This window comes from Mustela nigripes, chromosome X (genome assembly GCF_022355385.1).
Source record: "Mustela nigripes isolate SB6536 chromosome X, MUSNIG.SB6536, whole genome shotgun sequence".
In the NCBI taxonomy this organism is placed as follows: Eukaryota; Metazoa; Chordata; class Mammalia; order Carnivora; family Mustelidae; genus Mustela; species Mustela nigripes.
Window position 1 is genome coordinate 124,217,354 of NC_081575.1, and position 12,636 is coordinate 124,229,989.

The window sequence follows — 12,636 nt, forward strand, 5'->3', positions numbered from 1 at the left end:
GGCAGGTGGTGGCCTATCCGTGCCTGGATGGCATGTCAAGGAATGGTTCCTGCGGGGGTGTGTGTACGGCACAGCCCAGTCCCTGACCGCCTGGATGCCAGCTGCGTGAATGTCAGCCTCCCGCCCCAGTCTGGGGTCCCACACTCACTCCTGCAGGGACACTGTTGACACCAAGTGAGAGCTGAGAGAGTTCTGGGATAGGCCACAAGTGAAGATGGATGGCAGGGGAGCCAGTAGAGTATGTAAAAGACCCTCTTATGGACGAGGTAGAGGACCCGTCTTTGTTGCTGCCGAGGCAGAATGAGGCAGAACCAGCAGTGTTGGCTTTTGCTGTACTAGAGGCACTCTAGACCAGGAAGAAATTTTTCCTACACTCTTAGGTTCTGTGACTGAGACCTGCAAACTAAGATGGTGAAAGACGGGATTGCCTAGCTGGCTCCGTGGGTGGAGCATGCCTCTCTTGAATTTAGGGTTGAGAGTTCGAGCCCCGTGTTGGGCATAGAGCTTGTCCAAAAAGTAAAATAAAATAAAATACAAAATAAAATGACAAAAGACAGATGGGCAGGAGAAAAGGTTGATTCTGTACATGTACAGAGGCCTTCACGGACAAGACGTAGATTCACGGAGAGAGACTTACGGGCTAACCTGCCATTTCAACAACGGGTGACACGTTCGGGGGGAGGCAACAAGCCAGAGGAAAAGGGGTCAATTATGTGAAGGCACATGTTTGGGGGACACGACGGGGAGGTAAGTGTTCCTTACTGAGGCTTGTCATGCAGACCTTCCCGGGGAGAAGATTCCTCCCTTTCCTGGCGCAGGGGCAGAGCAGGGATGGCTTCAGGAAAGAAGTTTATGCCGCGTTCAGTCAGAGAGGAGAAGGGCAGGGAGTTTTCCTTGTCTTGGCTTTTTCACAATCTCCTTCAGCTCAAAGTCGTCCTTATGGCAAAGCGGGTTATTTCTGGGAGGCCAGTTCTGACGCCCCCCAACCCCGCTGTACCGGCAGAGCTCCGACAGTGGGAGACTTGGCCAGAGGAAGGGCCACATGCAGACCACAAGGAACTCGTCCCTCGCAGACGGTGGGTCGGGAATGCCCGCGTGGTGGCCAGCACGCTGCGTGGTCCCTGTGGGCCCGGGTCTCGCGCCTCACGTGCCCCTGCTCTGAACCCAGCCCGTGACCCAGGGAGAGGACACGAGGGCTGCCACGTGGGAATCTGGTGGTGGGGACACAGCTCAGCCCAGGACAGGCTCCTGCAGGGAAACCAGTACATGTGACCTCAGGGCTTGGGGGCAAGGCTCTGTCCCCGAGGGTGGACCGTCTGTGTGGAGGTGGCAGGTCAGGAGGCCGGGCTATGGTGGACGGGCACATGTGGACCAGGGGCGAGGTCTTGCCCACCGGCCCACGGAGCACTGTGGACACGTCCTTGGGGTTCCCTTTCCTGTGCCGTTGCGAACCCACGCCCACCGACCTGCTGATGGTGAGCGGAGATCATACCCGTGTGTGCTGGGCACCAGCCTGCAGACGCTGGAAGGCAGTGGCGGGGCTGTAGGTTAAGGACCCGTGAGACCCTCTAGCATCCCCTAGCCCAGGGCGTCTCCCTGGTGCCTGCAAGGGAGTGCGCTGGCTTCCTTGCACCAGAGCCCAGCACCCCAGCAGAGGGGTGAGGGCGGGGGAGGTGGTGCTCACCTGGGCCCTCGGACGCCAGCAACCGCAGGATGGAAACTGCGTGGGCTCTGCAGGCTGCTGTGTGAGCCCCTTCCCAGTGCCCGGAGGTGGGTCCCCTCGGTTGACCTCTGCAAAATTTCATTTCCTTCCTCAGGTGGCACGGGGTGGACTCTGATGGGCGGACAGGTGAGCACTTCCGGCAGCTTCCGGAGCCTGCCGTGCACCACAAATGCGGACTGGATGTCGGCGCTGTGCCCGGTACTCTGGGACGTGCCCCTCCACCAGCTGTCCATCCCAGGTGAGGGCCTCCACGTCCCCAGCGGGGAAGCTGCCGCCACGGGATGGGGCTCGGGGGTGGGGAGACCGCAGCGAGCACGTACGCGGATGTACGCAGTATTGGCCGACACTGTGCTCATGCGGTGCACACACTCGCACACGGTACAGGTACAGGGGTGTGCGGGAACTTGCACACACATGCATACAAGACAGGCAGGTGTGCACATATGGTACAGGTAGAGATGTGTGCATGGACCTGCACACGCATGCACACAACACAGACAGCCGTGCACACACACACGGTACAGGTAGAGATGTGTGCATGGACCTGCACACACATGCACACAACACAGTCGTGCACACACACACGGTACAGGTAGAGATGTGTGCATGGACCTGCACGCGCATGCACACAACACAGGCAGCCGTGCACACACACACAGTACAGGTGGAGATGTGTGAGTGGTCCTGTACACACATGCACACAACACAGTCGTGCACACACACACGGTACAGGTAGAGATGTGTGCATGGACCTGCACACGCATGCACACAACACAGGCAGCCGTGCACACACACACAGTACAGGTAGAGATGTGTGAGTGGTCCTGCACACGCATGCACACAACACAGTCGTGCACACACACACGGTACAGGTACAGATGTGTGCATGGACTCGCACGCGTGCACACGACACAGGCACAGACACATGCACACACGTACACAGACACGCCCTGCGTGTTTTCCTTCTCCTTCTTCTCTAACGCAGCCCAGCAGGCACGTGCGGACCCCGGGGGAGTGCGGCTCCGTCACCGCATAGGGATTCGGGGTAAAGCGTCCCTGCCGGTCTGTCCCTCCGCGCAGCGAACCCGCTGGTTTCTCACAGATGCGCCCGCCACTCCCCATCTGTGCGCGCTGAGTGTCTCCTGCATTTGGAGCCTGGAGGGTCCCAAGTGCGTCCGACCCACAAAGAGATCACAGGGAGCACATTGGGGACCATGTGATCCAATGACCCGGCGCCCCGAGTCAGGCCTGCTGGGTTCCGCCGGGCCCTTGGGGCTCTGGGGGCGGTGGGGGCCGTGGCGGCAGCTCTGCCCTGAGGCGCGCGCGGGCCTTGCCAGTCTTCCCTGTTTGCAGAAAAGAAGCGTGGCGGATCCCACCGTGTGTGTCCACGGCCACGGCCACGCGGTAGCAGGAATTCCTCCCCCAAAAGCAGCGGATTTCTCAGCTGGGTGGGTTTCCGCAGTTTTTGATGTTTTTCTATAGTTTCATACGCACCTGTGGTTTTCTTTGGGAATTGTACAACTTCTTCTTTCTTTAAAGGATGTGCTAATTTGAGAGAACGTGCCAGTGGGGGGTTGGGGAGAGGCTGAGGGAGAGAATCCCAACAGAGCTCAGAGCCCGTTGTGGGGCTCGATCTCAGGATCCCGAGATCATGATCTGAGCCCAAAAGGAAGGCTGATGCCTAACTGACGGACGCCCAGGTGCACCCCGGACTTTTATGACTTTTTGAGGAACACGCATACGCAGTGTATCTGGTTCGTGGGGATGGGGCAGAAGACAGTCTGCGCATTTCCCACACGGCGGCCTGTGGTCCCGTCAGCGGGACTCCCACCGTCGCCAGAGTCCCTGGCTTGAAGGACTCACGGATGAGAAAGCCCCGGGGGTCCGGCTGCGTCTCCGCACAAACCCAGTTGCAGGCAGTGGCCCGTGCCCCAGAAATTCATGTCCCGCCACGAGTCTTCGAATGGGGCCGTGTGTGCAAATGGGTCTTTGCCAGTATGACGAAGGGAGGGATGTGATGCGCTCATCCTGGGTCGGCCAGTCCTGAACTCAGCGACCGGGGTCCTCGTAAGACACAGACGAGGAGACGTAGCCACCGAGAAGCTAACCCTAACCCGGCCTCCCCACCATGCGGGAGGACAGCTGAGGCCCTGCGTGTACTTCCTGGTGACCCGAGTCACTGGGGTCTCCCCTCCCCCTGCTGGGGGGGGGGGGTTTCCTGGTGGGCGCGTGTTCTGTGGGTCCCAAGTGCTCTGCGTGCAGTTGAGATGGGGAGTGGGGGTAGGGGTCCTGGGGATCAGCAGAGAGTCATTCGGGAGGTGAGAAGTGACCAAGAGGTGCGCCGGTCCTGGGGTTCCATCCCCTGGGCGCCCCTCAGAACATGTGGCCTCTAGAGAAGGTGGGGGCCGAAGAGCTCCCTTAGCAGGCAGATGTAGGGGGGCCACAGCTGTGAGGGGCCGCGGACGGCGCAGTACTGCTGGGGAGGAGTCCTGGACCCGAAGGCACCACCAGTCCGGGTGACTGTGCGATGTCCACGGGCTCCTTGAACGAAGAACCACAACCTGGGTGGTTCCTCTTCACACACGGCTGTGACCTCACAGCTCTGGGGCCCAGAACTGGGCACGTTCTGACCTCTGAGTGCCTGTGGGGCAGCTCCTTCTGGAGGCTCCTGGGAGACTCCGTTTCTCTGCTGTGTCAGGCTTCACGGGGCCCCTTCCACTACCTCGAAGCCGGCAACGTGCCTTCTGCTACCGTCCTTGGACTCTGACCCCACCTCCCTGTTATGAGGTCCCTCAAGGCAAGATCGGGCCAGCGGGTCATCCAAGATCTCCCGCTCGACCCTCGAACCTGGTCTGCACATTGCCGTCTGCCGTGTGGGATGACACGTCCCCCTCCAGGGGCTTTGGGGGGAAACGCTTGGAGGACCACGTTCTGCCCACCGTGTGGGCATTTGGACAGACGCGTCTTGGGGATGTGTTTGGGATGTGAGTTAGCCTAGCTTGGGGACATCCCACCGTTTCCAGTCCTGTGTTCCTCGTAACTTTTCCACTGGGGATCGTGTCCACGTGTCCCCACAGAACTCTGTGCTTTCATTGTGCACGAAAATCTGCCAACATCCAGGGATACCGTGGGCGGGACTCAGGACACGGGAATCTGGCCTGATCTGCGCTGCTAGCCGCGTGCCGGCTGGACCCGTGCGTCCCCTGGTCAGGACGCCTCCTTACGGACACTGAAGCTGGTCTGATCACATCCATCTCTGAACACGGGACTGTGATCCGTTGTCGAGTGGGTCTCCAGCAGCGCGTCTGACCGGCTGTGCTGGGTTGATTTCTTTCCAGAGCTCGTTCCTAAATGACACACGTCCATTAGCACCTCGTAGAAAAAGTCCCCCGTTCTTACTCTGCTTTACAGAGGTTTCTGGGAAACCTTAAACTCTTTTTGGTGTGGACGCCTCCGGGAGCCAGGAGCCCATCCCGGGCTCTGTGGGGAGACGGCCCGCTTTGCACAGGGCTGTCCCCATGGTGATGTCTGGGGTGCCCCCACCAGGGAGGTGCCTGGGGGTCCCGGCGCCCGTCCTGTGCATCCGTTTCCGCACCTCGGTTTCGTATCAGGACCCCTGCCCCTGGATCGAGGCCCCTCGGTTCTGGATGACCCCCCACGCACTCTGCAGCCGTCTGGTGGGCGTGCGTCTTTGGCGACGACGACCGGTCACGCCTGACGCTGTGTTCCCCACGTGCCCTCGGAGCACACAGCCCACGAGGCCGCCGTGCAACGTCCCCTGTGTCTGCTTGCAGGAAGCCACGACACCATGACCTACTGCCTGAACAAGACGTCGCCCATCTCCCAGGCCCAGTCCCGGCTGCTGCAGGTGCTGGGCAAAGTCCTGCCCTGCGTCACCCGCCCCGTGGTGCTCCGGTGGTCCACCACCCAGGTACTGGTCAGCACGGGCTGACCCGCGTCCTCCCGGCCGCGAGGTGCCCTGACCCCTGTGAGAGGGGGAGTGCAGTGGAAATCGGACCCCGCACCCACCCTGCAGACAGGCACAGCCCGCAGGACCCCCACAGCCCAGTGGTCAAGACTGGGGGGGTGTCTGCAGTTTGGGAGCTGGGCGGGCTGGGAGGCAGGCCGTCCCTGCGGAGGCTGGAGGCCGGCATCTTCTGCCTCCAGGTGACCTTGAAGAGCCCTCAGTCCTGGGAAACACCCCCGAGCTGTGCGGGGGTCCCGGGGTCTCTTTGGAAATTTGCTCGCCTGTGAAAAGGATCACACAGAATGGCCACGACCAGTTTCTGTAGGGAATGCCCGGGGACGGGCAGGGAGGGGTGTGCGGGGACGGGCAGGAGGGGTGTGCGGGGACCGGCAGGAGGGGTGTCCTGTCCTCGGTCAGCCCGTCCTCCTGACTTAGGGTTGGCTCCGCCCTCCCTGTCCAGCCTTTGTCTCCTTGGGGTCTCCTCGTGGGGGAGGGGTGCAGAGGAAGGTCAGGGTGACCTGGGGTGTCCTCGTGGTGGGGGGGGCGTGCTGGAGATCAGGGTGACCCAGTCTGTCCTCTTGGGGTACAGGCAGCGGGCTTTGGGGCTGACCCCAACAGAGCCTTAGCCAGCAAGCGGGGGAGGGGTGCCGGCCGGACGGGGGCGCCCAGTGGGGACAGCAGAGCGCAGAGCAGCTCATCCCTCGCTTCCACCTGGGGCGGGGCTCAGGGCTCTGTGCTTTCTGGTTCCAGGCTCTCCTGCTCCAGCCCCCCCCCCCCGCCCCCCAGCCCCCCAGGCTCTGACCTGTGCGATGGCTGGGCTCCGGGAACTTCACTCCCAAGGCAGTGTTAACCCTGCCCGCCTGTGGGTCTGGGTCTGGAATGCGGAGAAACCACATTCCTGACGGGTTCTTCCGGTGCCTCCCCCATGGAGGTGACAGGCCTTCGCCCTGTGGGCAGGAGAGCGGGTTCACTGCAACCAGGGAGACCCTCTGGGGCCCAGGTCCCATGGTGCTGGGGGCCATGGCGCCAGGGTCCCTCGGTGCCAGGGTCCCTCAGTGCAAGAGTTCCTCGGTCATGGGGTCCCTCGGTGCCGGGGAGCAGCTATGGGGTGGGCTATGAGGACGTCCAGGGTGTGCTGCGGGCCAGACGCTGTTGAAGGGCAGGATCCGTCAGGCCGTCCCATGCAGGACATAACCAGCCACGCTTGCCCACGGGCAGCAGACACGGGGGGGTCCGTAGACCCTGTCATGGTGCGTCCCCACGCTGGGACGTGTGCACACAGTGGGTGGTTTGGCACAGAACGTGCCATGACGATGGAGTGGAGTATCCTCGGGAAGACAGGAGTGGGGAGGGGGCATGACTTAGCTTCTGGGGCACAGACACGTAGGGGCAAACAGGCAGGAGGGCTGCCCGGTGCTCCTGGGGCCTCTGTCCCCCTGTGGCTGCCCTCTGTCCCCCCGTGGCTGCCCTCTGTCCCCCGTGGCTGCCCTCTGTCCCCCTGTGGCTGCCCTCTGTCCCCCGTGGCTGGCTGGTTGTGTCCCCCGACACATTGGGGGACACGTTGCTGTCCTCTCCAGAGTTTGCTGTTTCCCAACCATTACGACAAGGAGCCCCGAGTTACTGTCTCAAACTACAGCTCGAGTGCGTGAAGGGATACTTTGGGGAGACAACGGTCTGTCCTCAGTTCGCTGCAGCCAGCACGTCCCCTGAGAAGGCAGTGGATTACAGTCCTGGGCACAGCGGCTGGGAGACCCGGGGGTCACCGAGGGAGGACTGGCCCGTCCCCTGGGAGTCGCCGGCACGGCCGAATTCCCCTGCCCAGACTCTGGGCCTCCTGAGAACTCGGGGTCTCTGAGCAAGACCCCACCCCAAGCATCCCTCCAGGGTGCTTGAGCATGGAGGTGGCCCGCGGCTGCGGCGTGGGGTCCCACCTGGCTGGGTCCGACGTGTACACGGTCCTCTGTGTGGTCTCCCCAACCTCAGTTTCCCGATCTGTCAGCCGGGGGGACTAGCAGGAGGAATGCAAGTTCCCCACAAGGCCACTCAGGGCGTAAATGTTATTTCCGTGGAGATTCGTGCCTTTTCCCATATGACGTTGCCGGGAAGGGAAAAGCCTTTTCTTCCCTTGACCGTGTGCGGATTCCTTCTTGCCTCTCCTGGTGCTGTCGGTGGGTGTGGGACCGTGGCCACTGTAGCGGATCCCCCACGCCACGGTGCAGCCTGAGCCGCACCCCACCCTGAGCGACCAGATGGGGCTCACGGAACCAGCCCAGCGCTACTGAGGCCCGGAGAGGCTTCCTTCCTGACGACAGCCTGGGGAGGGAGGGAAGCAGGACCCTGCGGGACGTCTGGAAGCCAGCCTCCCTTCGTGGCTGTCGCTGGCCAGTGTCTCCAGGAAAGCGTGTTCCCGAAGGCAGGGCCCCGTGGCTTCCCGAGCCCCGGCAAGCACCAACACCTACTGACGGGATATCCTACGGCGTGGCTCGGGCCGGGCTGCTCCAACACGACTCTGAGCTCTCCATGCAGGCTGTGGGCCGAGGCAGGAACCACGCAGTCCCCCGCGGTGACCACAGCTGTTCGCCTGCAGGTGCTGGGTGTCACGGAGCAGCTGGACGCGGGCGTGCGGTACCTGGACCTGCGGATCGCACACATGCGGGACGGCTCGGAGAAGAACCTGCACTTTGTGCACATGGTGTACACAACGGCGCTGGTGGAGGTGCGGGGGTGCACCGGGTGTCCAAGAGGACACTGGTAGACGTATGGGGGCTCGGTGGGGCGTACATGAGGCCGCTGGTGGAGATATGCGGGCTCGGCGGGGACAGCTTCCGCCGCGGGGCACACCCGTGACCCCGGCACGCGGGAGAAAGCCGGCCTCCGGGACTCGTGGCCGGGCGCCTTTCTGAGCTTGTGCCCAGGCTCCTGGGTCCTCTAGTGCGTCTGGGAGTTTGCCAAAGTGGGGCCCCGTGTCCACCCACGTTTGGTTCGCGGTGTCTTCTACCTCCTCCAGCCGCAACCACATCTAAGTAGGACGTCTTGCCGTCGGGTGTCACCCCTGCTTGGGGCAGCCCGTCCCCCCCGTGCGGCAAGCCCCCCAGTGTGAGTGCGGTCAGGGGACACCGTCGGGAACCACGTTCCACCGGCCACTGGCTGGCCTCGGCGGGTCCCCGGCGCTTGCAGACGTCACACCTCGGTGCCCCCCGAGTGAGCACACAGACCCCAGTCACACACATGCACACGCGTGCACAAGCACACCCACGCGTGTACTTCTGCCCCAGAGCAGTGGGGCGGTGGCCCGGCTGTCGGCCGCACGTCTGCGTTCGTGCAGTACCCAGCCCCCTCGTCCACTGAGCTCTGTCCGGAGAAGCTCCTCGGGCCCGCGGGAGCGTCCTCCAGGGTCCTCCAGCGCCCCGGCCCCTCTCGGTAGGGTGCGAACCAGCCGCTCTGTCCCCTGCGCAGGACACGCTCACGGAGATCTCCGAGTGGCTGGAGAGCCACCCCCGGGAGGTGGTCATCCTGGCCTGCAGGGACTTCGAGGGCATGACGGACGGCCTGCACGAGTACCTGGTCGCCTGCATCAGGAACATCTTTGGGGACATGCTGTGTCCGCGAGGGGTGAGGAGGGCCCCTGGGGCCGGGGTTGGGCCGGGATTGGAAGGGTGGGCTTATCCGCTGGTTCTGCTGTGCGTGGTCGGGGAGAACTCTGCTGCGGCCTGAGGCTCCGGTCCTCGGGATGCCGAGAGGAGAAGGACCTGCTCGTCCCGTGCAGAGTGCAGCTTGCCAGAGGCCCCTGCGCTGCCCGGGCACAGGAGGGCCACTTCCTTTGCACCTCAGGTCACACTCAGCTCCGTGGATGCCCCAGCACCACTGTCTCAGACGCCCCGGTCCCCCAGCACCACTGGCTCTCTGACACCCCGGTTCCCAAAAACCACTGTCTCTCTGATGTCCCGGTCCCCCAGCGCCAGTCTCTCTGACGACCGGGTCCCCCACCATCAGCGTCTCTCAGCGCCATCCCCCTCCCCTCTAGGAGATGCCGACACTGAACCAGATGTGGTCACGCGGCCAGCAGGTCATTCTGTCCTACGAGGAGGACAGCGTTGTGAACCGGCACGCAGAGCTGTGGCCTGGGATCCCCTACTGGTGGGGCGACCAGGTGAAACCCCAGGAGCTCATCCGCTACCTGGAGCGCATGAAGAGCTGCGGCCGCCCGGGTGAGCACGTCCTGTCCACTCACGGGACCCCAGCCTGCAGGCAGGTCCCACACTGGCTTGCTTCTGGCTCTCAGCAAAGAAGTTTGGACGTCGTCTCTCTTGTGTGTGTGTGCATAACACGGATGCACGCGTGTGGGTGTGTGCACGTGTGTATAACTGTGTGCATGCACACGGAGGCGGATAATGGATAACACGGTACTCGTGCCTGTGACCGTGTGCACGCATGTGTGCGTGCACTTGTGTGTGCGCGTGGACACAGATGTGTGCGTAACGTCAATACGCCAAAGTGAGTGTGTGCACGTGTGCATGCGTACAGAGATGCAGACCCACATATCTGGGTCCGTGTGCATGTGTGCACCTGTGTGGGTGTGTGCAAAAGTGTGTGTGGGCGTGTGCATGTGTGTGGGCATCTGCAAATGTGCACGTACGCACACAGACCAGACATGAGCACAACATGCACACACACGCATGTGGGCACATGCTGTGTGTGTGCACATGGACGCACACGGATGCAGACGCACACATAAAACGGATGCACTGTGTGGGTGTGCACACCCGTCCGCACACGTATGTGTGCAGATGGCGATGCGTGCACATGAATACACGTGTGGGTGTGCACAGACGAGTGTGTGCACGTGGGAGTGGACAAGTGCACACACACAGATGTGCACACACTTCCTTGTGACGTGTGTGCACGCGTGTGCGCGCGTGTGGTGTCCATGTCGAGGTGCGTGTCGTGTCCACAGGCTGCCGAGGGCTCCGCCGTGCTGCTGTGGCTCCGGCGTCCCGCAGCGCCGTGGGACCGACACGCACCGCGTGCGGCGTGCTGTGCTCACACATGGACGTGCTGTGCACGGTTGAGTGCGAAAGAGCCGGGACAGAGTGGCTGGCGGCTGCTGACCGTTCGTGCAGCGAGCGCTTGCTGGGGGTACGGGCGTGGGCCGTGGACCCTTCCGCCGCCCTGCGTAGCGGGGATGTGGTTGCTTTATCTGAGGACGAGGCATGAGGAACGCCCACGACCCGCAGTGGCACGTCCGCCCTCTCTGCCTCCCCCTGCCTGAGCTGTCTGTCCGTCTCTGCGACTGCACCCCGTCCCCTATCTTTGCGCGGTTTCCCATCTCACTTGGGTCTGGTGCTTCCTTTGTACAATGGCTGCGTGGAGTCCCCCTCCCAGAGGGGACAGGGCTCTCCGCGGGGACCGCCCCTGGGCGGCCAGCATGGCACGCCGCCCGTGCTGCTGGCGGAGGACCCCAGGCACTCACCCCTCGCACACTCTGTCCACCGTGCCCCATTGGGCGGCGGGTCCGAGGGCGCCTCTGGCTCAGACAGGGCCGGTGCAGGGCTCGTGTGCTCGTGTGAACTCCTTCTTGTGGCAATGGCCGCAGGGCCATGTGTTTCCACTGGGCCCCGTGGTCTGAGGGCTTCGTGTGGCTGCTTCTGCCCAACACGCTGCAGCACGGCCCCGCTCCCTGCTGTGGCGGAGGCCCCTGGGCTGGGCGGCAGCCACTGGCTTGAAGAGAGGGACCTTTTCCTGATGGTGGAGACCACGGCTTTACTCTTTCCTAGCCGTGGTCAAGGGTGTGTGGCTGTGCCAGGGGAGACTCTGAGCATCCCGGCCATGTTGTTCCGTATCCTGTTGCTCAGTAGTGGCCGGTGACGCAGTGTGGTTGTGGGTCCCGGTCGGCACAGCAGGGAGTGGGTCCCTGAGTCAACTCCATCGACGGCCGTGTTAGGAGCCGACAGAGCCACCAGTGCAGACAGACTCGCTGGGGCGACACGTGTGCCACGCCGTGCCGCGTGCTTCTGGCTCCGTGCGCCTCTCCACGGAAGGCCGCTCGTGTTACACCCACACGTGGCACGGACCGCTGGCTTCCTGCTGTGCTCCGTGGCCCGTTGTTACGGAGCAGACGCCGGCATGCGGTGCCCCTTTGAAGCATGCCATGAAGGTCTGTGTGGTTCCAACGCCACGGGGGTGCGACTGGGGGCACCGTTATAGCCCCAAACCTGGCTGAGCCTCGGCTCCCACTGGGTACGAGTCCCACGGTGCTTAAAAAGCTCTGGGTGGATGAGCCCGGCATTCCTGGTACACGCGTGGGTGTGCGGACGGTCCCTCCGCAGGCAGAACACGGATTCCGCACGGAGAGGACATGTGGAGCCGTGTGGACGGACCACGGAAGCACGGTGGTGGGGGAGGGAAGCCACGGCCACATCGGGGGTGCGCGGGCACAGAGAACTGGGCCTCCTTTGGGGGATGAGAATGCTCTGGAACCTGACGGCGGCGGCTGCACAGCCACGTGAACGTGCCACACGCTGCCGGATCATTCTGCTTCCAGCACCGAATGCGGCACCTTGTGACGTTCCCCTCCACGTTGAAGGAAAGTAGCTGGTGGGGGGCAGTGCGGGGGCGTCACACGACCACTGCTGAGAACTACAGTTGTCTTTGCCTTGGGGACGCGGAGCTGAGCTGCGGGGGCCGACGTGAGAGGGAAGGTGTACAGGGCCTCTGCCGCGGCCCTCCGAGGACCTCCCACGCTCCCGCCACTCACGTGGTTCCGAGCCCATACGGGGCTCCAGCTCTCACGTGGCTCCAACTGATCCCACGGCTTGAGGGCTCACGTGGCTCCGAGGGCTCTGAGATGTTACTCCATCCACCACACTGAGGTTGTTGGGACAAGGACGCCTTTGGGGACATTATTCGGTCCACCACGTGGGGGTCGGGACGTGGATGTCTCTGGGAT

General features: G+C 63.1%; 1 protein-coding gene across 3 annotated transcripts in view; it reads left to right on the forward strand.

Annotated features, from left to right (window-relative positions):
* Nucleotides 1-636: 636 nt before the first annotated feature.
* Nucleotides 637-12,636, forward strand: part of PLCXD1 (phosphatidylinositol specific phospholipase C X domain containing 1) — a 13,424-nt gene continuing 1,424 nt past the window's right edge. Inside the window, exons 1-5 of one of the 3 annotated variants that reach the window (XM_059386281.1) lie at nt 637-1,961; nt 5,518-5,654; nt 8,278-8,406; nt 9,147-9,302; nt 9,715-9,898. In XM_059386281.1, coding sequence (XP_059242264.1) covers nt 1,838-1,961; nt 5,518-5,654; nt 8,278-8,406; nt 9,147-9,302; nt 9,715-9,898 — 730 coding nt within the window. In that variant the 5' untranslated portion in view covers nt 637-1,837. Of the gene's footprint in view, nt 1,962-3,072; nt 3,172-5,517; nt 5,655-8,277; nt 8,407-9,146; nt 9,303-9,714; nt 9,899-12,636 lie in introns of those variants that run through there. The other 2 variants (XM_059386282.1, XM_059386283.1) reach the window with 2 other exon arrangements.